The 25,132-nt window shown below is 45.1% G+C and overlaps 1 protein-coding gene across 1 annotated transcript in view; it reads right to left on the bottom strand.

Annotated features, from left to right (window-relative positions):
• Positions 1-632: 632 nt before the first annotated feature.
• KCTD16 (potassium channel tetramerization domain containing 16) overlaps positions 633-25,132 on the bottom strand; it is a 212,991-nt gene continuing 188,491 nt past the window's right edge. Inside the window, exon 3 of the mRNA XM_016212522.2 lies at positions 633-1,087. Coding sequence (XP_016068008.1) covers positions 633-1,087 — 455 coding nt within the window. The remainder of the gene's footprint in view (positions 1,088-25,132) is intronic.

Consider the following 25,132-nt stretch of genomic DNA (forward strand, 5'->3'; position numbering starts at 1 on the left):
CGGTGCTGCGGGGAGTGGGGTGCACCAGCGGCTGTGCAGGCCGGGCCCTGGGCGCTGTGTGTGCACGTACACACCTCCCTGTCCTTGGGTCGCACAAATCCGCACGCATACAGTCACTATAAACTGGCGCGTGATAGATTTGAGTGAAAAGTCGTACAAATCTGCCATCCCCCCTCCCCCCACAAACAAACAGAAAAGGAAATTTTTTTTTTTTAAAAAAAACAAACACCTCTGCCATTAGGCCAGATCTCTTTCTACCATATTCTTGTCCACAGGACGGAGGTAGATGAGAGAAAAGCCAGTTTGGGATAAACGACTCCCGAGGCCTCTCAGCTCCTCTCGCAGAGCTGGGTCGCGTTGTGTATGCTCAGCGCGTGGGACCAAATTAACAAACAAACTCCCAAATAGGAAAAAGAGGCTTTCTCATACGCCACACCTGGAAGGAAATCTACCCTGTGGGTCTACGCGTTAAGGTGGGTTAGGTCAGTAGGCAGTAAGTAGTATACCAACGGGCATCGTGTTCTAGCAAACGTGTACTGTTAGTTGCTGCTCTTTGCAAATGTGAATTTCCTTCAGGAGGCCGATTCCAGGCGCTCGGGCGGTTTGGCTCCTCTCCCACCCCCAGCCCTGCCCTATAGGTGGTACTTTCGTAACAGTTCCGACTGCCAAGGATGCTTCCTCTCGGGGAACCGCTCTGGGATTTTGATCTTGAGGAAATCCTGGATGCATTTCTCCAGCTCCTCCTCGATCGAGAGCTTTTCCTTCACAGCTTTTTTTTTGCTGCTCATGTTCGACTCCCTGGAGCCAGAGGTGAGAGTCCGGAGCAGGTCGCTTTTCCTCCGCATCTCCGACTGCTGGATCAGCTGCACGGGGCCCTTCTTGATGGGACGGTCCAGAGTCTGGATGTTGGTCTGGCGCGTCACGGGCCCGCAGATGACCGTCTCCTGGGGAGAGCTGGCCTCAGACTGGCTGTCGCAGCTGGAGGTGGAGAGGTCATTGCAGGAGGTGCCACTCTCCCCTTCTTTGTCACCCTTGCCATTCTTGCAGCAGCAATCGCAGTGCGAGGATGACCACCTAGAAGGCTCACCTGCAAGGAAGCACAGGACCCAAGTGATTAATGCCCGGGGTAGCAGCATTGCACGGGAACACACACACACACACACACACACACACACACACACGGCTTTAGAAGAAGTGGGGTGGCTCAGGATGGGCTGCAACCGGGGCCCCCAGAAGACAAGTCCGTGGAGGAGAGGAGGTTGGCCATGGCCTGCTGTGTAAGAGGGGATAGAGTAAACTGCTTAAGCCACAGCACTGGAGTCAGGTACCCCGGGTAGGGGTGCTCAGCTGCACCACTTACCAAGCCGGTTACGTTGGCAGACCCCTTAAACCCTCACAGCTTCAGTTTCCTCATCTGTGAGATGAAGACAATGATTTCCCCACTCCCCCGAATTAGGCAAGTCAAAGGGAGTTCTGAATGCAGAATGTGGTTCACAGTAAGCACTCAACGCCAGCGGGTGTCACTGCGGCCGATGGCGAGCCCTACTCAGAGCCCCACACGACCGCTGGCAGGTCCGGTGGGCGAGTCCACACAAGTGAGGTGACAGCCGTCAGTCAGGGGGGCTTTCTCTGTGCCGGCCCCCAACACAAGCTGCGTGCATCGTCAGCTCGTCGAGCCTCACGGCGAGGCTGTGAGCTCAGGCGAGGAAACTAGGGCTGGTGCGTTTAGGCAGCTTCCCGTAGTTTGAACAATTTGTAAGTGGCAGAGGTAGGATTCGAATACAGATCCCCCAGATACCACAGCCAAGGCAACTAACCATCCTTCTTCAGTTTGCCTGTCTGTGAAATTCCTGCTTCTCCTTCAAAACAATGCTCGAGGTTTGACTTCACACTGAAGTCCTTGTTTACCACTCCCCAGAAACAGCTGACATTTTTCCCTCTGGATTATGGTTTTTATTTTGTAAGCGTCCCTGTTATTGCACAGAGCACGTTCATTAGAACTCTCTTTTACCTTCTGCACCTCAGCTACTATATCCTGAGCTCTCTGAGGTGGGTACAGAGATTTCTCCATTGTTACAATCCCAAGGAACAGTGTACAAATTCAGTGAAAGGCTGTATCCGCATAATGACTTTGAAGTGCCTGGGTCTAGCCGTACCTGAAGCCAGTCCTGTCTGGACTTTTTATTTGGAGGCAGAGTCATTTTTCAGATACACAGTTGGTGGCTCCCTGAACTAGAAAATCCATGATACGGCACAAAGCAATTTCCTAAGTGTATCAGTCACTGCTCCCAGCCTCACACTAGAGTCAGTCTTCCTGGAGTCATGTACCCGATACTACGTGCTGATCATATATTACGCGCTGGGCACTTCATATGGTTCACTGCATTAAGCCGTAAAAATCAAGGGGAAAGGAAGCCCCTTTATGATACTAATATTGGGGACAAGGGTAATGTAGCAACTTTACGTGTTTTATAGGAGACCCAATTTTGATGTGCCCTGTATCTTAACCTCATAAATAATGGGTTGCTTTATAATAAGATTCCACTTCATTGCCATTTTCAAATATGGTCATGGCAGAGGAAACCTAGAGTGGAAACTATAAGAAAAGTTATGTCCTGTAACTAAGGAAAGTAACAATGCCTGTCCTCTACATACCTAAATGATTTAAAAATTTATAGCAACTCATCCTGATCCAGTTTTCCTGAGGGAGCAAAACAAAAAGTCCCCGTAAATCACAAGTCTGGGAGTCTCTCTAACGTCAACTCGCTCTTTCAAACCACTGTTTAAAATATGACCGAATAATCACTGTATTCATATACCCATTAAGTGAAATGCAACAATCCAACCGGGCAAAAGGCACCGCCACAGCACTAACGTCCTAGTTGTCCTGGGCTGTTACAAATAAGTGTCTGCGGGGCAGCAGAGACCGTTCCACCCGAGCCAGCGGGTGCCGGGGAAACGCCACTGTCCCCCAGCCGGGCTCTGAGGTCGCCTTTCCCTGCGGGGGACTCCGCTCTGCCTCTCCAGGCCCCGCCACCCCATCCTGACACCGCTCCACGCGGGAACAGCTCCGGTGACCTGGGTCAAGGAAACGTAATCACATCAACCCAGAGTTGATCTAGTTTGATCCTTCTGGAGAAAACTGAACTTAACCTTAAAAAATAAAAGAAAGAAGAAAGAAGGGGAAGGAGGGAAAGAAATAAATGCTGTGATGTGCCTGCCTGTTAGGCTGAAACAAGAAGACAAGGTGTTTGGGCACAAGCCTGGGAACCATTGAGATGCCAGCCCTGGGTTTTCCTGCCCAGGAGATGCCGGTGAAGTCACCCCATGGGGGTGCCCTCGGAGGGGAGCCTGAGGCTTTTCTAAAAGCCGCTTGCGACACAAACTGAGTGGCGTGCGGGAGCCCGAGTGTCCACGTGGAAAGCTGCACGCGGCCCTCCGAGCGTGTCCAGGCCAAGGACCGGGCGCCGGGCACCTGCCTCCTCCCTGAGCTGCCGAGGCGGCCGGGATTTCAGCGCCAGCCGGGGTCCCCCAGCTTCCAGGCAAGCGGAAGCATCACCTTCCCCTTACTCTGGGCGCTTTCCATCGCTTTAAAGCTGAGGAAACTGGACAACTTAATTTCAGCGCAGCCTGTTATCCTACCACATGCTTCACAATTTCATGAGGACACTTGAATGTTTTAGCGTTTGGGCGAGATCACTCCCAGGACGGCCGCTGGTCTCTTATGCTGAAATCAAGGAAGGAGACGGGATTCATGCAGGCTGGCTGGGCGTGCTGTGTGACGAGTCAGAGTGAAACTGGAAAAAAGTCAAACGTGAGAAGATAACTATCCATTTCTTTCCTGGAAGCACTGTCTGTCTACCTCCTTTCCAAGAACTTAGCCACAGGAGAGGTTTAGACCAGAAGGTAACAGCCTATGGGCACTGACCCTTCGCCCTGCAGCCCACTGACCTGCGCTCCCAGCCCTGGGCTCCCAGCCGCCTGAGGTTTCAGCACTGACTATAACAACTGCACCCGAGGGGAAAACAGGACACAGCTGACTAGCCAGACGTGGGGGAGCACCATTTCATTCCAACAAAAGGCTCATTTATTGATATCAAAAAGGCAAATAATTTATTCCCCTTTGGGCTTTGTTAACTAGTTGCTCATCAAAGGGACTAATAGCTCTACCTTATTTTAAAATAAACTACGGCTGAATTTGTTGGATATTATATCACCTTTGGTATCTGGCACATAATGGAGGTTTGCTAAATGTTTGATGTGTGAATGAATGAATGAATGAATGAGCCAAACACATATATTGAATTGTATCAAGTTGATAACACAGCAGGGCGGAGTTCAGGCTCCAGAGTCAGGACTCACAATTTGTCAGCTCAGATAAATTACTTTACTCAGGTTCCTCATCTGAAAAATAAGATTAATAGTATCTTCCTCATAGGGGTTTTAGGAAAACTAAGTGAGATAGTTAACACAAAGGTGTTTCCTGGCTTGTGGCACCCAATAAGCCTTCCATTCATTCATTGGTGCTTATTTGTTCTACCATAAGCCAGACACTTATCTACAAAAACAAAGCAAATCAGGAGCTTGTTAGATATGATTATTATGCCTCCAAAACGAATTCTTAGGTGTGGTTGGAGCATCATGTTAGGAAGGACACTGATGGGCATTTAGTCACCCCTGACTTTGGCATAGGAGTGAAAACCACCACAGGCAGGTACAGCGTCTGGCACAGTGGGATCGGGCACCGTTTGGAAGGAAGGAGTCTCTGCAGTACAGTCCTCACAAGCTCACAAGTGGATGAGTCTTCCAAGACAAAAATCTACTTGAAGGCACATCAATTCAACGTAAATCCAGAGCTGGGAGGAATTTGTAGTTTGGATTAAATGGGGAGGGGCAAGAAACCCAACTGCCCCACGTCCTCAAAGCCCAAATCTTCCAACATTTTACAACTTGGAAAAACTGAGGACCCATCAAGCAGGATGTATGATCGGACTTGGCCCCTTCCCATGACACCCCTAACTGTGCACGTCCTTACTGATAAAGAAGAAATAAAAGATGGAAGACTATACAGTGTTTCTCCCCTATGGAAAATTCAAACAGGGCTGAGCGAAACGTGACCGAGCAAACTCACAAAGTGCTTATGCATTTTTAAAAGAGACCACTCTGCACTCTCCCTGCACCTTAAGTTCTCTACCTGCTAACGGCTGGGAACACAATGCACGTCATTTACAGCAGCAGCCGGGAAGACGGCTCTCCCCCGGCTCCCCTGTCAATGATGTAGGAGCCTGCCCGTCTGGGAGCGAGGTGGCCAGATTTAATTTATTGGGGCTGCTAAAAGACTTTCTTAGTATCCCGGTTGAAAAGTCAATAACGGCCAAAGTGATGTTTTTATAATTCTGCTAACCTTGGAAAAGATACTGCAGAGTGCAGATTGGGAGCAGGCAGGCTGTGCAAGCTTCTGAGAAGAAACACATCTCAAGCTTGACAATCATCATTTCTTGCTCGTGGTTGGCCTTTTCCCGTCGCGGACGTTTGGCCTTGCGTGGGCCCCGCTGGGGCTCCTCGTTAAGAGGGGGCAAGTTTGGCTAAGTCTGAAACAGTTCAACCATCCAGGACCAGCCAGGAAAACAGAGACTCTGTCTGGTGTCTTAACAGGGAGAATTTAATATAAGGCACTGGAAAAACAGACGCTGGAGGAGTGAAGATGCAAAACGGTGACACTGGAGAGACCAAGAGAGCGACGGCAGGAGACAGCTACCACTCTCAGGGCTGCGGAGACAGACAAGGATGGGTGATTAGAACCCAGAAACTGGAACAGGTATCTGGAGGTGGGACCAGGCATCTGCGTTGGGGACTCTGCCTGCGGGTGTTGCAACCTCTGAAGGGCCTGGCTCTGGGGTTTACAGGAAAAAACAAAATTGGAAACTGGGTCCAATTGCTTTTCGGGTAAATAAGAGCTGGGTTGGAGCCGATGAGCAGAGGGCAGACAAGGAGTCTTTCCTGGCCTCAGTCATGCTCTTCCTCTAGCGCCCCCCATGGGTAGAAGCGAACAGGAGGCCACCTGGACAGGGGAAGAGTGTGGTTAGCTGCGTGAATCCCACCCAGCAGCCCAGCAGACAGGGGTGGCTTTGGAGCTGAGAGGCGACGGCTTATTAACTGCGCACTCACCCTGCCTGAGATGCAAAAGATAAGAAAGATGCTCCAGTGGAGGGGTTGGGAAATAGGAATGAAAGAAAATCATCGCCTCATCCTGCCCTGCCGCCCTCTTTTATACCTTAGGGTTTTGCATTTGCTCTTCCTGCTGCCAACAACACTTAGTCTTCTGATTCTCGCCCATTTAGCTCTGTTTCAGTCCCCAAGAGCTGGGCTTCAATGTCACTTTCTCAGAGGAGTCTTAACCTCCAACCCATTTTAAGCTAGTCCCAACCTCTAGCCCGTGTCCTTCACAACACCACCATGTGTAGTCATGGCTTATTTGTTTGTTTGTTAAGGCCTGTGTTTGTCCCCTTCTGAATTCTTATGCACACTCCAGGGCACAAAAAGGTCAGGATTCCAGGGCACATAGTAGGTGCTCAGGAAATATCTGCAGGACATTTGAATGGCAGAACAAACAAACGATGTGTGTAGACAGTGAGTTTCCGTTTAGAGTGTGTGTGAAAGACAGTGCTCACCCACCGGGGAAAAAAAGATCAGAAAATCTGGCACGAAGGTCATGGGAATGGGAAATATTTCAGCACATCACTGGACGTTTCCTATGCATGTGACCAAAACACGCTGACGGACAGAGATAATAGCAAAATCCAGGGGCCTATCCAGAATTGAGAAATCGCACATATATGCACACACAAACAGGGTGGGGCAAAAGTAGGCTTGCAGTTGCGCTTACGCAAAACACAGAGTTTATTCTTCTATTATTATTTATTAATTACTGTATTATTTTCCATACGAACAACTGTAAACCTCATTTTGCCCCACCCTATATATTTATGTACATATATGTATCGTTTTCATCGACCCCCCACTCATAACTATTTACTGATATGTATAAAAAAATCCCTAAAGGCATTACACAACTTAAGTAAAAATTCACTTTCCTGACCCTTGACCCCGGTCTCCGTCCACACGACCCGCCCGCGTGCTGGGGTTCAGACGTGCCGTCCTAGCTCGGGATTTTCACGTGGCGCTGCTCTGGAAGCCGGATGGTGAATTTTGGCTCCCTGGGCCAGCGCCTTGCTCTCTCACGTGCTTCTTGATGACGCCCCTATTTTGTTTCCCAGGACCCCTTCGGCCCTTTCTTGCTTCCTCCCTCTCTGCTGCGTTTCCTTTTAGCCTCAGCATTCCTCGGCGAAGGTCCTACTGATTACTCCTGCTCAGAGGTTCTCACTGGCCCATTTCACGGGGAAGTTCCGTGGCCTGTCCCTTTTCCTACCCTGTCACTTCACCTTGGCCGCTCCCTCTGTCAGATCTCTTCACCCATGGCTCATGCACTTGAGCGAGTCCCCCAAACAACAAGTCCCCCTGCAACTCCCCTCCGTCAGTATCTAGGAGTCTTTTTCTCTTCGAGTGAACTGTGCGTGTCATGACTAGAGCTCCCTTCTTTCCCTTTAGGGAGCTGCCCCTTCTTTACCCCAGGTGCCCTGAAGGGTCTGTCGGGCACGGTGCCATGCCTAGGCACGAGGGGAGGACACGTGGCCCGTATCGGAACTGTCACCTCCCGACCAAAGTGGATGGCTTAGGCCTGGGCATGAGACCCAAGCTGCATGAATCAGGGTCCTCTTTGCGACTGTGGTTCTGAAACATACGGGTAACATGGGCTCTAGGCTGCAGGGGTTGCTCAGCGAGGAGGCTGTGAGCCCAGGGGCCGAGCTCCCTACCAGCTGGGGGACGTTCACGCAGCAGCGAGCCAAGCAAGACAGGCGAGGCAGAGAGACAGTCAGGGTCTTCCATGGGCCCCATCTCTAGGCTTAGAATTTATAAGCCAAGAAACTCTCTTCTCGCTTAATCCAGTGAGAGTTAATTTTGTGTTACTTACAGTAAGAGTTTTAAACACTTCATCAAATGCGCATGAACACACGTAATATCTCGCTAATCTGCCTGTCATTCTCTGAGCACTTGTTCGATTTTGTCGCGAATGCTGGCCAGTGCTCTAGGGGGCAAGCGCTGTTACTCTGCTAATTTAGAGCGACCTGCTTCTTCTCTGGAATGCCAGCCTCTTTGCTACACTAGTACCAACAAATCTGACTAACGCCCTCAAGAGATGTGCTAAGGTTCTCCTGCCACCTGTCGTAGACTCTGATTCCAATGATGAGTAAGGTGACAGCTGTCCCTCTAAAACCAGGAACTTTGCATAAGAATAGAGACCACTTTTTTTGAGGACCTCCTATGTGCCTGTTATCTGTGCTCACAATTTAACTAATATAATCTTCAAAGTAACCCTACTGGGTGTCTGCTAATCTTTCCTTTTTACAGAGAAGGAAGCTATAGCCCAAAGTAGTTAATTATCGAATCCAAAATTATAAAGTTGACAGGTGGCAAATTATGAATTCAACTCCAGGTCCCTTTTAATGCAAAGCCTCTGTTCTTTTTCATGGAAACCTTACTCGAGATCATGAGAATGTTCTATCGGAGATATTTTAAAACACTAATAGGCTTGGAGGGTTAAAGTGTTGATTCAGCTCCCTTCCCCCACCCCACTGGCGAGAACTGAAAATGATGAAATGAAGGATGAAGGTCGCTGGGGCTCCTGATGTGTAGGGCGTGTCACATCCCTCCATCAGTCCTCAGTCCTCAGTCCTGCGGGGCTGCCCCAGGGTGGTCAGCAGTGTCTGAGATGTGCACTTAGGGAAAGAAGCCCTTTGCCAGTTCATTAAGATATAATATTTGTGAATACTGCTTAATGAATTTTCATCAACCAATCAGTACGTGGTACTACCTCAAAGGGGGGGGGGGATCACAACACAACAATCTACAGTTTATTGGTAAATGCAAACCTAAAAACCTGAACTCCTAGTGATCCTCCTGGTTAAAAAAGAAAAAGCCAAATTAACCCAGAGCAACTGTTCAAGAGCTAGAGAACCCTGTGAATTTTATGATAACCACAGAGAAAATAAAAGAACTGTCTGAAAACATGAATGATAAACTACTTTGAAGGGCGGCAAGGTTAACCAGGAAACCGTGGACGGTGAGAAGCTGGGCCGTGAGAAGCCCAGCCAGGATGACTGTGCAGATGCCGCTGTGAGCTGGCCAGACGGAGGCATGGTATGCGACGTGAACGAACAGAAGCCGAGAGGCCCCAGAGCACCCTGCTTTCACACTGGGGAGAGAGAAGGGGGCCTAATAGAGCCAGAGCCCAACTCTGCGTTTCAAGCCCTATCTGGGACCATGCCAAGGACACAGATGGGAAGGTGCAGAGCCATGTGGGCAAAAGGCAGATAAATCATACCCAACCAGAGAGGGTTTCACGTATGAACAGTCCAACATCTGGGGAAAATAAAAGCTCTCAGGAAGAGTCCACTGTTGAGCACAGTGGAGACAAACACAGAACAGAGCGGTCTGGAGAAAGCAGGTTCCTCCAGTATGACCATGCGGCTTATGGAGTGAGAGACGGGCAGAGAGAGACAGAAAGTGCCCAAGTGGCCACAGTGATGATAACACCTGCCTGCATTGGCACTCACCAGACGCCAACACAGGACTGGGCATTTTCCTTGCATCATCTCATTGAACCAGTGAAGAGAGGAAAGGAATTGCAACACCTAATTCCTACCCCCTAGGGAGGCCCAAACGTCCCCAGCGTCCCGGCTGACTGACATTCCATCACAGAGTACTGACAATCAACATCTAGAAGGCCTTCCTGTAAGCAGCAGGTGCCCACCATGGAAGAATGGGTCTGGCATCTGTGCGAATTCGTTGATCAAAATGCTTGGGGCTGACAGAGAAAGCCTGAGAACTCGCATTAGTGGGCAAAGCCTCGCAAATGACATTCACGGACTATGAGTACCTACCCCGTGCCATGTGCGGTGCTAAGTGCTTTACAAACATTTTTTTACTCTAACAGCAACTCTCTAAGGCAGAGTTTCTCAACATTGGCGCCATTGACATTTGGGCCGAGTAATCCTCTGTTGGGGGGACTGTCCTGTGCATTGTAAGACACGCAGCAGCCACCCTGACCTCTAGCCAAATAGTTGCCAGTAGCACCTCCCCTCCTCAGACAAGACAACTAAAACCGTCTCTGGATATTGCCAGATGTCCCCTGGGGGGCAAAATCGCCTCCAGTTGAGAACCACTGCTCTAAGGTAAGTATTATTCCTATTTTACTGGTGAGGAAATTGAACATCTTAATTTTTTACTAATTTGCCCACGAGGCACAAAGCTAGTAAGAGGTGAAACTAGGATTTGACTTTTGGTAGATCTGACCCCACGATGAATGGCTGTTGCATCACTGCACCGCGCTGTTCCAGGGCAATGATGCCCATTTGGAAGGAGCTTGTAGGGCAGAGACCCAACTGTTCCATTCATGGTAAGTTTCAGAAAAAGGCCAGTGAAAGGAGATAAAGGAAATTGAGTTGCCCTCTCACCTTTAATAAAATACCAAGAATGTCTCATTTGCGCCAGGCTATTTCAGATGATAACGGGACAGACAGATTTACAGAACTTAGCAGTTCTGCCTGAATCTCTGCTAAGAGGTCACTGGCTAATTACTATTCTTTTAAATTAGGATTTCAAAATGAGACAACGCTTACTCTAATCGAGGATTTTCCCCACATGCCCACAGCCTCTGTGAATACCGCTTAATAATAATAGGCAACATTAAATAGAGTGGTAACTCTATGCCCGGTGTCATTCTGCACCTGCCTTGCAGAATCTCGTTTGAGATTTACAACATCCCTACGAAGTGACTCGCCCGTCATTCATATTTTACAGAAGAGCAAACTGAGGAACAGAGAGGTTAAGGGACCAGCTGTGATGCAAACTGGGGCAGCTGACTCCAGAATTTCCACAAAGAGTCAGGCAGTCTGCCTACCGGTTCAAAAATTGGGGTTTAGCCCTGGCCCATGTGGCTCAGTTGGTTGGGTGTCTTCCCTTGCACCGAAGGGCTGCCGGTTCGATTCCTGGTCAGAACACACACCCAGGCTGTGGGCTCAGTGCCCTGTAGGCAGCCGATCAAGGTTTAGCGATCACATTGATGATTCTCTCCCTCTCCCTCTCCCTTCCTCACTCTCTCTAAAAATCAATAAAAAAATCTAAAAAACAAAAAACTTGGGGTTTAGAGTTAAACAAAAATAAGACTCAGATCTGCTGGTGACTTTCAGTTTCTTCACCTGAAAATGTTAGGAATAACAATACTTCTCTGGTAGGAGTGTGAGGATTAAATAATATTGATCCACAGCATGATCACAGTACCTAGAATATATCCAATGCTCATTGAATAATGGGTTTTTAAAAGAGAATTGATTACTTTTGATATCCAAACGACAACATTAATATTAATCACAGCATGTGGAATATTTAAAAGGCCACCTTGATATAGGTAATTCCTTGTTTCATTTGCTTTTCTTTCATTAGACAGTCAGCCCAAAGCCCGCCTTCATATTATTAACCATATGACATCAATAGCACAAGCAACAAAAACAAAAATCAATTAAGTGGAGCTACACAAAACTAAAAAGCTTGTATACAGCAAAAGAAACAACGAAATGGAAAAGCAACCTACAGAATGAGGGAAAATATCTGCAAATCATGAATCTGATAAGAGGTTAATACCCCAAATATATAAAGAACTCATATAACTCAATAGCAACACAAATAATCTGATTTAAAAATGGGCAGAGGAACTGAATATACACTTTTCTAGAGAATACAAATGGTTAATAGGTACATAAAAAGGTGCCAGGAAGAGGGAGAGGTTATGAGGGGGGAGGGATGAAGGAAATGAGTTAAATTTGGGAATTCTTTCGGGCCTATAGAGGCCTATCCAAATTGATAAATCCTTGTGTCTCTCCTCATAAACACTATTTCAAGTTCCTTTTTTCCCACGCTTCTCCTCTGATTCTATAAAAATCCCTTTGTTTCAATAATTCTATGTGACATAGGTGCATCCGTACAGTTGTAAAGAGTTGCATGGCACACAACAGAAAGCTGACCTCAGCAAAATGAATACAGAATGTCTTAAAATTTTTCATCAAAAATTTTATTTTATTCTTTGTGCTAATTTTTTCTTTCATTAAATTATAAGTTTCCGGAAAGTAAGCTGCCATTTGAGAGTTCTTGGCTGAGAATGGTGCTCATGCCGCTTTGACAAAGGTTTGATAAGAGCCATGACTCAGGAGAGACGAAATGATGAAACCCAGTGTTTGTACAGCACTTAGTAGATTATAGAACCATTTCCACTCATTATACCTCACTTGATCCTCACAGCTACTCACTCAACATTGCTTGATGGTTCCCAGGCAATGGGTACACAGCTGGCTACAGGGATCTTTCATTCCAGTAAGAAAGATAAACAATAAACAAGTAAAAGATAATAAAATTTTAGGTAGTGGTGATGGCTGCAAAGAAAATAAAACGAGATGATACAATGGAGTGAGTTAGAGGGTTGCAAGCGATAGATAGAGTGGTCAGATGGCATCTCTAGAGACGCTGGCATTTGAGTGGGAACCTAATACCCAAAAGGAGCCAGCCTGTGAAGATCAGCAAAAGGAGCACCACATGCAAAGGCCCTGAGGCAGGAATAAGACGGCACGTGCAAGGAACGGAAAGAAGGCCTTCGTGGCTTGAACGTGCTAAGGGAGGAGGGTGGTGGAAGATGATGGTGGAGACAGAGGCAGTGGCCAAATCTCGCAGGGCCTCAGAAGCTCCACTTAGGAGTTATTTTTATACCAGGGCATTGAGGAGGGTGATTTTAACAAAGGGATTACGTGGCTGAATTCGTCTTTACTGCAAGCTCACTCTGGCTGTCCTCCAGAGAACAGGTTACAGATGAGGGAGTTTGGAGGCAGGGAGGCCAGGTAGGAGGTGATTCCAGAGCCCAGGCAGGAGATGGCAGGGACAGTGAGGGGGATTCCTTATTCTCAGCTTACAAATAAACTGGATTTGCCTAAGCTCAGTATTAGAGAATTTTTCTGTTTATAAGTCTGGTTCCCATTATGCCATAGTTACGTCCATGATGGAGGCATCGGAAAATACTGATTTTTTTCAAATCCTCACCAGTCAATCGGTTTTCGACAGAAGATGCTCTCGCCGTCCCTGGCTCTGTCCTGCGCCTCAGGACCCTTAAGGTTAGTCCTTCTGCTGATCTGCACCTGCTGGGGTTGTTTGATTGACTTCACAGACCAGGAGCCTGGAACTGAATCCTACAGTCAGGCATCATTACGCTGTTGGTAAACAGTGACCGAGGATGATAAATGTGCACTCGGTTAATTACTGCCTTCCCACGTGCCCCTCCACTCTCGTCTCCACCATCCCGTCACATCTGGACACCTGACTGTGCTCTGCAGCCGGGAGAGAACAGAGGGGCAGACGCGCTGGGATGCAAGGAGACAGCCCTGGATTCTGCTGGGTCCTTAGGAACAGGAGCCCAGCCTGACGTTCAAACACTATTGAAAATTAACAGGTTCGCAGTATGTTCAGCTTTATGTCATTCCTTTGGTTTGTACGTTAGGTTTATATTCAAGGGACAGAGTTTCTAACAGGTTTCGGTTACAGCCCAGCCCCTGAAGCTGCATTAGTAGATGCTCAGTAAACCAAGTGCCATTAGGATCTAAGACATTTGCCCCCCTCCCCCCTTTCTTCCCCTCTCTCTCTCAACAGCACAGCCAAGGAGTAGTTAGTAAACATCACGGGATGGGGCAGGCTTCTTTATCTACAGAACAGCAGGCTCTGCACAGCAGGTTCTTGGAACAGATAAAGAAGTCTCCACGTGTTTTATCAAATACCAATAACTCACGTGTGGCGCGGTGCAGGTGCTGCGTAAATCAAGGGGCAGCACCGAGAAAGGCAGTTTCTTTCCCGCGGCGGGGGAGAGCTTGGGCCCTGACGTCAGACAAAGCTCAGGGTGAATCGCGCTTCTACGCATCACGTGTGTGACTTGAGCGAGTTGCTGAGCCTCAGTTTGCTCACCTGCAAAACGGGGGCAGTGGCGGCAGGTCCTGTCTGAGTTCGGTATTAGAGAAGCTTTCTGTTTATAAATCCAGTTCTTCCCCATGGGGTTGTCTGAGAAGGAAATGCAAAGGGCTCTGCTTGGTGCTGGGCCCCTGAGATAAAAGTATTCGTCACTGTTGCTACCAGTTATTATTATTACTAACAACATATTATTAATGTATTATTTTCTCATTGTCATCAATTAATCATTTTAATGTATTATTATTAATTATTATGAACTGTTCCTTACTCTGTTTTCTCGTGTGGAGAGAATAAATCATATGTACACTAGTAGCTTTTGTCCCATCACTAGGCTTGGCCCTGCGCTACTCTACCAAACAGAAGCCCATCTGACCAGCCTTTTCCATCCCCTCTTCCCCTTGCCGGGATAATTTACCAACGAAGAGTCAGCTTGGTTGTACATTCTCTAGAAAGCTTCCTGATTTCTACCATGCCTGGCCCCAAATGCCCCTGGGGGTAAGTTATGGACCCTTCATCTGCCCTCCCACTTCACCTGGGCCACCTTCTCTTACGGCATTGAGTTGTCACTGCGATGGCTCCTGCCTCAGACTCCAGGCCCCGTACCGGCAGGCACCACACTTATTCATCTTCTATCCCCACAATAAAGCAAAGTATTCAGCATATGAGGGCCACCCCATCATGGTCGTTTGAGTGAGCAAATAAGTGAAACATCTTTTAACCAACTAGGCTCCCTGATCACAGATTCACTGAGTACCCATTACGTTTAAATACATATACAGCCATGTGTCGCTTCATGGCAGCGATATGTTCTGAGAAACATACTGTAAGGCGATTTCATCCTTATGTGGACATCACAGACTTACACAAACCTAGACGGTCCAGCCTGCTACACACCTAGAATATGGGGTACAGCCTATTGCTCCCAGGCTCCAAGGCTGTACAGCAAGTTTCTGAACAGAATACTACAGGCAGTTGTAACAATGGTAAGTATTTGTGTATCTAAACGTATTTAAACAAAGAAAGTACAGCAAAAATACAGTGTAAAAGATAAAGAACTGGCACATGGGCATAGGGCACTTAGCATGAGTGGGATTGCAGGACTGGAAGTTGCTCTGGGTGAGTCAGGGAGTGGTGAGCGAGTGCGAAGGCCTCGGACATTACGGGACACTACTGGAGGCTCTATAAACACTGCACATGGCTGTCACCACAAATGCCACGTTATGACAGCTACAATGTCACTAGACAATAGGAATTTTTCAGCTCCACTGTACTCCTACGAGCTTATCAATGAGACGTCATTACGCGCCACATCACTGCGGTCCAGTGACCACGGCCCTTTCACTCCCAGTTTGAACGTCACCTGAGCAGAGCTCCATTTGCTTCCTCCACTACCTCGCTTGGAGCTCACACTACACTTTTCATCTATTGCTTTGTGCATGTTATACTCAGAAAATCTACGCATTTCCCCCTCCTCTTGGGTCCTTAAATACACTTTTGAATAAAAACAGTCTGTATAGCATAAGGTTTGTAAGAGACTATTGAGGGGAAAGGTAGTTTCAAAGTGTCTATCTTTTGAAATACTCACCTTGACAGTCATTATAAGAAGCTGTGTTTTCTTTGTGTTTACATCCACCAGGGGGAAAAAGAGATGTGGTGGTGTCCCAACAACAGTGTTGCCAAAATGAATTCAAAAGCCAAGACCTACCCAGCTATAAACTTATCAGTCAAGAAATGAATTCACCTAAATGAAGACATTGACACACATTGAGGAAAATGAATGGTGGACCTGAGGCCATGGCTGCTTACCTTCCTCAACTGAATGAGAAATGGGCAAGAAAAGTTTGATAGTCAAATTGAATTGCAATATGCCCCCCAAAGGAGTCTACCCTGGGATACACTGTGCATGAAGGGCGGGAGTGGGAAGGAGGAAGGGAATGAGTGGAAAGGAACATAGCAATAGGCCACGTCAGAAAAAAGAAACACCCAACAAAGTATGTGACAGGCTGTGTTTTCAGCCATAAGTTAATTTTAGTTAATAGAAAAACAGGCTTGTATTTTCTTTTTAAGTTAAAATGTTAGTGTTAAAGGTCAAAAACTCAATCAAAACCTCAACAAAGTCGTACTTTCCTGTTTGTGTGTGGGAGTGGAACTATAGAAAGAATTAAAAAGAGTGAACATAGATACAGAATTTAAGGTAGTGACGACGTATAAAGAATTACATGTGCCTTTCTAGATACACGTAGAGAAAGGGTTAAGCTCCAAGGCCATACTCCTGTTCCTATTACTTGAGGATATGTGTATTATATATTTATTGCCATGGGTAGAAAATCATGCCAGGTTGGTAAAATTATAATATGGCATAGTATGAGACGTGGCGATGGCTTCCAGTTTATCTTTGAATCAAGTTAGCAGTTTTAGCACTTCCAATGCGGGCCACAAGTCTCCCTTCTGTGACTCTGTCGTGGGAGAATCAGGCATGGACCCAGGACACCGAGACCACTGTGCCCGGAGGACCGCAGCCAGGCTCAGGCATTCTCAGGCGGCTGCGCTCTCCTTCTACGCCAGGCCCTTTCTTAAAGATCACAGGCTGCCAAGGCCTCCGCTTCAGGGATTAACTGCTCCGTGTAAACATTGCCAGGCCTACCTAGATGCAGCCCCCCTTCCTTCACCCTGCTGCTAACCTCTTAGGCCGCGACAGCTCCTGGCTCACCCGCTCCACCGCCAGGGCCAACCCACATGCCCAACTCACCTCTCTGCAATTCATCTTCCTCCCTCCTCTGCCCGGAACAAAGATTGTCTGTCACTGGATAAACTGCCCCCATTAAGTCTGTACTGTCCTTAGATTTCTTTCTCGAGTCACAACGATCCTGCTCCTTGAGATGGGTCAGATTTTACATAGTATGGTCAAGTTCAGATTCTCTGAGAATTTGGCACATGCTGGATCTCAGGATTATGCTAGATCGAATACTTCTCAGGACATCTTGCAGGGTGAAGGGAATAGCGTGTCTAAGTGTGGAAAGGGTAAATCTTCCCACTCACTCTGCCCAGTGGGGAAATGATTAGAACCAGCTAAGGGCTCCGATGGGAGGTAAGATGTAAAAGTCCATTTGTATCACCAAAGAGAACAAAGTCCAAGAGAAATTAATACGCTGCGACTCACAATGTTTCGCTCCCAAGTATAATGTTTCCCCAGCTCCCTCCCTTCTGAATATTCACACTGCTAAGGGAGATGTCTGAGGTCCTTCTAACAGTTAATGAGCAAAGACGCACGAGGGAAGTTTCTCAGGATACGTGCCTCTTAGCCAGGGCACTGCTGTGATGAACCCCGGGAAACGCAATGCCTCCCTGTCCTAGGTACAAAGCCCCTCAAACTGCCTTTGAAAGTTTGCTTAGAGTCTACATAAATCAAACTGAAAGACTTAATTATGAAATCCCAGAGCTGGTCATGAGGATAATAAAGCGCCCGAGTTTCTGTTTCAATAGATGTGTTAATATTTTAGCAGCTCCCAACTGCCTGTGTTCTATTTCACAAGTTGTGATTAAAGTTTGATTTTAATAGAGCTTCCAGAAAAAAGTGAGACTGGAGTTTCGATTCCTTGTTGTTGCGCCGGGTTGTCCTTTCCAACATGTAATTAGTATCTCCCTCTTAGCTGTTCTCTCTTGGTGTGCTGAGAGAATGGCCCCCGCAAAGGCACAGCTGAGCCCTGTGGGTGACCTGACCCCACCGCACAGAACCAGACACAGACTCACAGCTGGCATTTCCTGTGTCCTCCTGTCCAGCTATCCCACATGTAGGTGGGAGAGTGAAAACAATTTTAATAAATTGACCATTCGGCTCAAAAACAAAATCTTCTCTCTCCTTTAATTGGGAATTATAATTTGAGACCTCTACAGAACTAAGGAATGAAAGGAAGCAGGCTAAGATTCTTTTTAAAAAATTTATATTTATTGTTGAAAGTATTACAGATGTCCCCCCGTTTTCCTCATTGACCCTCTCCCTCCGCCCCACTCTGGGACCCTCCCCAGGCCTTCACCGCCCTGTTGTCTACGTCCATTGGTTATGCATATATGCATATAAGTTCTTTGGTGAATCTCTTCCCTACCCACCCACCCCCCCATTTCCCAGGCTGAGACTCTTTAGTTTCTGCCATTCAGATGAGAAATATATAAAGAGTGGTAGAGTCTACAAACCCTTCAAATAGTCTTAAAAAAGGCAACCAACCTCAACTATGTCAGAGGAAAACCCTCTAACTATATCTAACTTCTTTAAATGTATGTATACATACAGATATTATAAGAAAACAAAAAATATCAGATTAAAACGTTGAAAGAAACCAAACCACCTGTATTTCCATCCCAGGGTAACTGTTTGACTATTATGGTATGAATGATTCCAGACTCTGTATCATCATCTTTCCAAATTGCAAAGATGAACCTATGGCATTATTTTTAACAGCCTCATGGTGGTTCACTGGTTGTATACCAAAAATTTATCTTATTTCAAAACAAGAAGAGCTGTTTGGTGTCTACTGGGATCTAATATGATACAATGAAAGCCATTAGGAATAAGTGGTTTCTCATTTCTCCTAAGGGTGGAAGCATTAAGAAAAGGAGATTTGATTAAGACAATATGGAGGCAAATCAAAATCTTTAATCCAGGGCTTAGCCTTCTGGAATCACGATTTAATCTAAAACAGGAAGGTTTCTTAGAGCTGTCATTTTAAAAATACGCTCGCTCTTGTCTCTGATGCCGTTTTAATGCAACCGCTGATAAGAATCCACTCCTCACAATACGAGAGCCAGGCCAAGCATATTTTAAAGTGGCAGGTCTAATTTCCAACTTCAGCCTCAGTGTTATGAATATAAATCATCACCTAGAGAAGCAAATACCTTATTGAAGTCCTTGTCAGCAATTCATTCTTCTCAATAAACTTTCCAAAGACCCAAACTTTATCTCCAGAAATTCACAAAGATAAGCAGAGATTGCTGAAGGCTCACCTTCAAGAACTGGCTCATATTCTCACAGTTAGCATTCAACTGGGAACAGTACAGAGGAAAAAAACCCTAAATTTACAACAAATTGGCCATTTCATTTGCTATGTTAAAACCAGATACTTATAATAATCTTTAGATCTTCTACCTACAAGTTATATGGTGATTGCCAGGTGACCAGTCGTTTTAGGGGGAAGAGTAATTCTAGGCAGAGAGAACTGCATATGCAAACAGACCAGAGAAGAACAGGGTAATGAATTTTAATGCTACAAGTAGTTTGATATGACTGAGGCATGGTTTATTTGTGGGCTTATCAGGGGATATCAACATGGAAAGATGTAGAAATAGACAAGAGCCAGGTCAGATTGTCAAGAGCCTTCCAGTCAATGATTCTCAAACACTGGAACTACCTGGGAAGTTTTAAAAATAATGGATGCCTGGTCCCACCCTCAGAATTTCTAATTTAATTGGTCTAGGGTATAATCTGGGCATCAGGGTTGTTAAAAGTACCCTGAGTGCTTTTATACTTATAAAAATAAAATAAGAGATAAAAGGGTTCTGGAGAAAGTGACAAATATCAAAGACAGGCAAAAAAACAAAATTCAACTAACAGATAATAGGCATCCCTACAGAGGAAAACTGAAGCAAGGGAACAGAGAAAATACTAAAAATTATAAATCAGGAACATTTAATTATTTAATATATGTATATATGGCTTTCAGGAAAAGAACAAGCATGTGGCTTATTAAAGAAAGAATATTAAATTATCATTAGCCTTTTTGACAGCAATATTTTATGCTAGAAGAAAATGGAATATGATATTTAGGATATTCAAGGAAAGAAGGTATAAATTAAGGATTTTATATCTAGCCAAACTAACTTATAGGTATGAATGTCACAAACTGTTATCAGCTGTAAGAACTAAGGGAATATACTTCTTTTGAGAGCTTTCTGGCAAGTCTATAACTGAACAAAATTAACCTAACCAAAGTGACTACAGAGGCATCAAGATAAGGACCTGTGGTTAATACTAAATATATTTTTTGAAGTGGGAATTTATTACTGTGTCAATATAGTGAAGCTAAAATTGTGTTTTCCAGAATGTCCTTCCCTGTATTGTTCTAGGTTAGAAGTGTTTATAGAAGACATTTGTGTAAGATTTGGAAAGCAGAAGTGAAACAGAAGCCATTATTCTGAGAATGTCAATGTAGAACTCCATGTACTGCTTCAGCCTGACCATGCAGTTGTGTGCTATCTTCTAGTTCACCTTGTTAGTTTCTGGCATCAGCCAACCCCTAAAACGCCTTCAATTCCTGTCAAATATCCTTCTTAAGCTTCTTTAAGTTCTGAATCAAGCATGTATGCAGCTCTACAGCAAAGACTACCCATTTCTTCTAGCACTAAATCTGTGCTACAAATGATACTACTGAGAAAGTAAAAAATCAACACAAAAAATAACTCATAGAATTAGATAAAATATTGGCAAATTATATATCTGATTAGGTTCTTAAATCTAGAATAGAAAATTCAATAGAAGGATAAATACTCCAATTATAAAATGGACAGAGTATCTGAACAGACATTCCTCCAAAGAAGATCTACACATAATCAATAACACATCAAAAAAAAGCTCAACATTATCAGTCATTAGAGAAATACAAATAACAACTACAATGAGATGTTTCTTAACACCTAGTAGGATGGCTGTAATAAAAAATCAGATAATAAGCATTGGCAAGGATGTGGAGAAATTGGAAAATTGGAACCCTTATATATTAGAGATGGAAATATATAAAATATGTTTTATAAAATATACGTTTTTCCAGTTTGGAAAAACGGTTTGGCAGTTCCTCAAAATGTTAAACAGAGTTACTATATAATACAGCAAATCCACTCATAGGTGTGTACTCATGAGAAATTAAAACACATGTAAACTGAAAACTGTGCACATGAATGTTCATAGCAGCACTATTCATTATAACCCCAAAGCAAAAACTACCCAAATATCCATTAGCTAATGAACAAATAAATAAAATACAGTATATCCATACCATGGAATGTTATTCATTATTAAAAAGGAAGGAAGTACCGATACATGCTCCAATATCAATGAACCTTAAAAACAGTATGCTAAGTGAAAGAAATTATGTACGAGAGAACACATATTGTATGATTCCATTTATATGAAATGTTCAGAACAGGCAAATCTATAGACACAAAGTAGATTAGTGGTTGCCTAAGACTTGAGGGTAGGCTGGGGTGGGATATTAAGTAACTCCTAATGGGTACAGGGTTTCATTTAGGGGAAGACAAAATGATCTAAAATCAAATTGTGGTAACAGTTTCACAAATAAGTAGATATATTTTTAAACATTGTATTGTACGTTTTGTAACTTGCATGATACGTGAGTTACATCTCAATAAAGGGTTAACAACAAATGATACAATAATTCAAAATAAAGTAATAGAATTAGCATGACATTATTTTACAAATTACAATAAATTAATAGATACAGGCACCAAATAAGAGGCAACCAGATATGTGTGGCCATAATCTAGCCAAAGAATCTCCCCCCAAGAGAGATCCAGTCTCTGGACCCATTGCCATTTTGCAGAAAATACAGAGGACAGAGGGACACGCTGAATGACACGATGCACTTGCCTTCAGCCACATCCAAACTCTGAGAAACTCCACCGTTCAAACAGCCTGAGTTCCCAATAGACTAACTGTAAGGCAGAGAAAGTGATGGAGGAATACTGTAAAAATGTGGAGGAAATGTTTAGAATGAAAGGGTGGTGGTTACTTACGGGGGACAAAGGGGGCCGTATTGGATTGGGGCGCATGGAAGGGGCTCCTGGGGTGTCTGGCAGTGTTCTATTTCTTGACCTTGTTGTGGCTCCAAAAATGTTAGCTTTAGAATAATTCAATGTCAAACATTTTGTTTTGTATAGCCTTCTACTTCGGAGGAGCTTTAACTTTTTATTAAATAAATAATGACTCCAGAAGTAGTGCGGAGAACAGATTTTGGATTTCAGCCAAAAGAGATTAGAACCAGGCAGGACAGGCAGGAGGCTGGTGTGCGAGGCAGGGGACGCTGATGTATCCATATATGAAGTGACCGGTCTAAAAGGCAAATTAATAGGATTTGGTGACCAACCGGAGGAAGTGTGTGAGAAAGAACACAGGTTTGCGACTCAGGTGAGCGTGAGATTTAAAAAAACGAAGGTAAAAAGGATTCTTTCTCCCCCTGACAGACTCTGATTATGGATCCGCCCTGCCCAGCAGTCATCCTCACTTGGTCTGGTAACAGAAATGTTTTCTCCATGACTCTCATTCTCAGTCCACCGGGTTCCAGTGGCTGCCTCCTGCTGCGCTCCAGGGGGCGCCCGCTGGCCCGGGCCTGGATGAGCAGTGCCTAATGTGCCACGTCTCAGGGGCTGGTGCAGGCACGGGCACGGGGCCCAAGCCAGACGCAGGGGACCTGAGGGCATGAGCCCATCTCTTCACTCCTGGGCTAGGAGACACAAGGCTGCTGACTGCTGCGGCTTCCAGGGCGTGAGCGCTTGCTGGGAGGGGCCGCGGCGGAAAACACAGCAAGGAGACGGATGCTGCACAGAGTCAGTCCTCCGTCAATTTAGTTCTTGGGTCCAGTCAAGTCTGAAAATAGGCAATTCCTGTACTTTTATGTGTGAGCCATTGCATTTCAATTACTGGGTTTGGTTGGTTGGTTGGTTGGTTGGTTGGTTGGTTGGTTGGTTGGTTTAGAGTAGGCTGAGTTGTATTTCTATCAACTGATAATGAAAATATCTTGACTAATACAGGAATCAAACTTTACTCAGCTATGTAGCTGCTCTAGTCTACTACTGGCCAAGAGAAATAAAATGTGAGCTATGTATGTAATTTAAGATATTCTAGTACCCACGTTTTTAAAAGTTAAAAGAAATGAGTGCAATTAATATTAATAATATATTTTATTTAACCATATATAGCATGTACATGTAAAATATCATTTCAACATGTGAACAATATTTTTTTAAAATTATTAGAATATATTCCTTCTATTTGTACAAAGTATTTGAAATCTATTGTGTACAGCACACCTGTTTCGACTGGCCGCCTTTCAAGGGCTCAAAGCCACGTGTGGTGGGTGCCTATCTCACTGGGCAGCAAAGCTCTAGGCCATTCCTACCTTTCCCCAGCAGCGAGCCTCGGCCTTCTCCTGAATCCCATTCAGAGCATTTTAGGATTGCCAGATACCTTAAGAGGCATGTGGCCCGCACTCGCATTTTACAGATGAAGAAAGAAATAATAGCCCAGATGGAGTTTGGGCTGGAATTCATGAATGGCAATAAGAAAAACAACTGTCCGTATTAAATGCTTACTGTATGAGTGTTGATATCGGTGGGACAGGTGGTTTGTTAGTTTTTGTATTTGTGTTTGTATTTGACTATGCAGTAATAACTCCTTCCTATCTGGGGAAATTAATAATATTTGGAGATAATGTCTAGTGTGCTTATCAGAGGGCAGATAATGTTCTAAGAACTGTATGAAACTCATTCAGTTCTCAGAATAACCCGAACGGGTGTCATAACCATTCCCATTTTACCCATGAAGCACAGCTGGGGTAAGTAGTGGGGTCAGGGCTTGACCCAGGGCACCTGACGCCCAAATCCACACTATCGGGACCTCCAACCCTCTTCCTTCGCGGCCTTGCCGGAGGCAGCATCATGCTTCGCAGTGGAGGCCAAACGAGACAGCTCCTCCTCTCCTGGTCCCTGGCAGCCTGGGACTTAACTCCGGCTTGGCCAGCTGACTACTCCCTCTCAGACATTTAAACCTTGAGGAAATGGTATAAATACAAATGACATATAAGAATTTAGTCACAAGGGCAGCGGCTGGAAAATTCCAGCCCAGCCTGCCAAAGACCTAAACTCCCGTTTTCCAGAACAAAAATCTATAGTCTCTTGTTTATCAGAGAAATCCTGATATCTTGACAATAAACACCCTTTTACTTAAAACATGCAGAGTCCATTTTTACTACTTACAGTAAAGAGCCTTGATCCGTACCGGTAGGAAATATTATTATGACCATTTTACACAGGAATAAACTAAATCTTTAAGGAGTTAAATATGTTTCCCAGTAGCACCTAGGAAGTAGTCAGCAGAGCAGGATTTGGACCCAAACCTCCAGTGTGTTAATTACCTGCTGCCCTGAGAGGAAAATCTAGGTCTGACCCCAAGATCAGTTTTCTTTCCATGATACAATTTCCCTATGCCATAATCAATAACCTTATTAAATGATGACAAAGGGTTAAAATAAAGTGCACAGTTTTCAAAGGGTTCCTAAAAATTAAACCCTAAGAGGAGTGTGCTCAACACTATGGCAGAGCAGTACGAGAGATATTCCAGATAATCCTAATCGATGGCGGCTAGTCCACTCCATGGCCACCTCACCAGGTCTGCCTGGGGCCCAGGGTGTGAACATTCATTCAAGTCCCTCAGGACTTCAGCTTTAGCCCAACAGAGAGGAAGAAAGGAGCCAAGACTTGGACAGCTTCCACTTTAGAGTCACATCTGCACAGCAGGTCATCCAGTTAAACCCAAAGCAGTGTCCATGGGGAACTGATGGAGCCTCTCTACGGATATCCTCCTACAAACACAGATGCTCCTTGCCCTTTGGGTGTTCGAATGGCTGAAAGCTATGTGCCAGGGAGTAGAGTCAAAATAAAACTATAACACACACAGTCCACAGAGTACTCATGAGCACACCATTGCACAAAGCAACAGCCGCCACCCAACAAAATCACCTCCATTGATGCGGACAAAAGTGTGGGTGAAGGGAACTCTCTGACACTACTAACACAAGTGTGAATCAACTCAATGTTTTGAAAGGTAATCAGCAATAGTTGTCAAAATTAAATATAGATCCTTTGATCTAGCAATCCCATTTCTGATAATATAGAGGGGTATGTGTATATGAATATTTATTGCAGAATTTGTAATAGCCCAATAATAGTAATA

Source organism: Miniopterus natalensis, chromosome 4 (genome assembly GCF_054644295.1).
Source record: "Miniopterus natalensis isolate mMinNat1 chromosome 4, mMinNat1.hap1, whole genome shotgun sequence".
Taxonomy (NCBI): Eukaryota; Metazoa; Chordata; class Mammalia; order Chiroptera; family Miniopteridae; genus Miniopterus; species Miniopterus natalensis.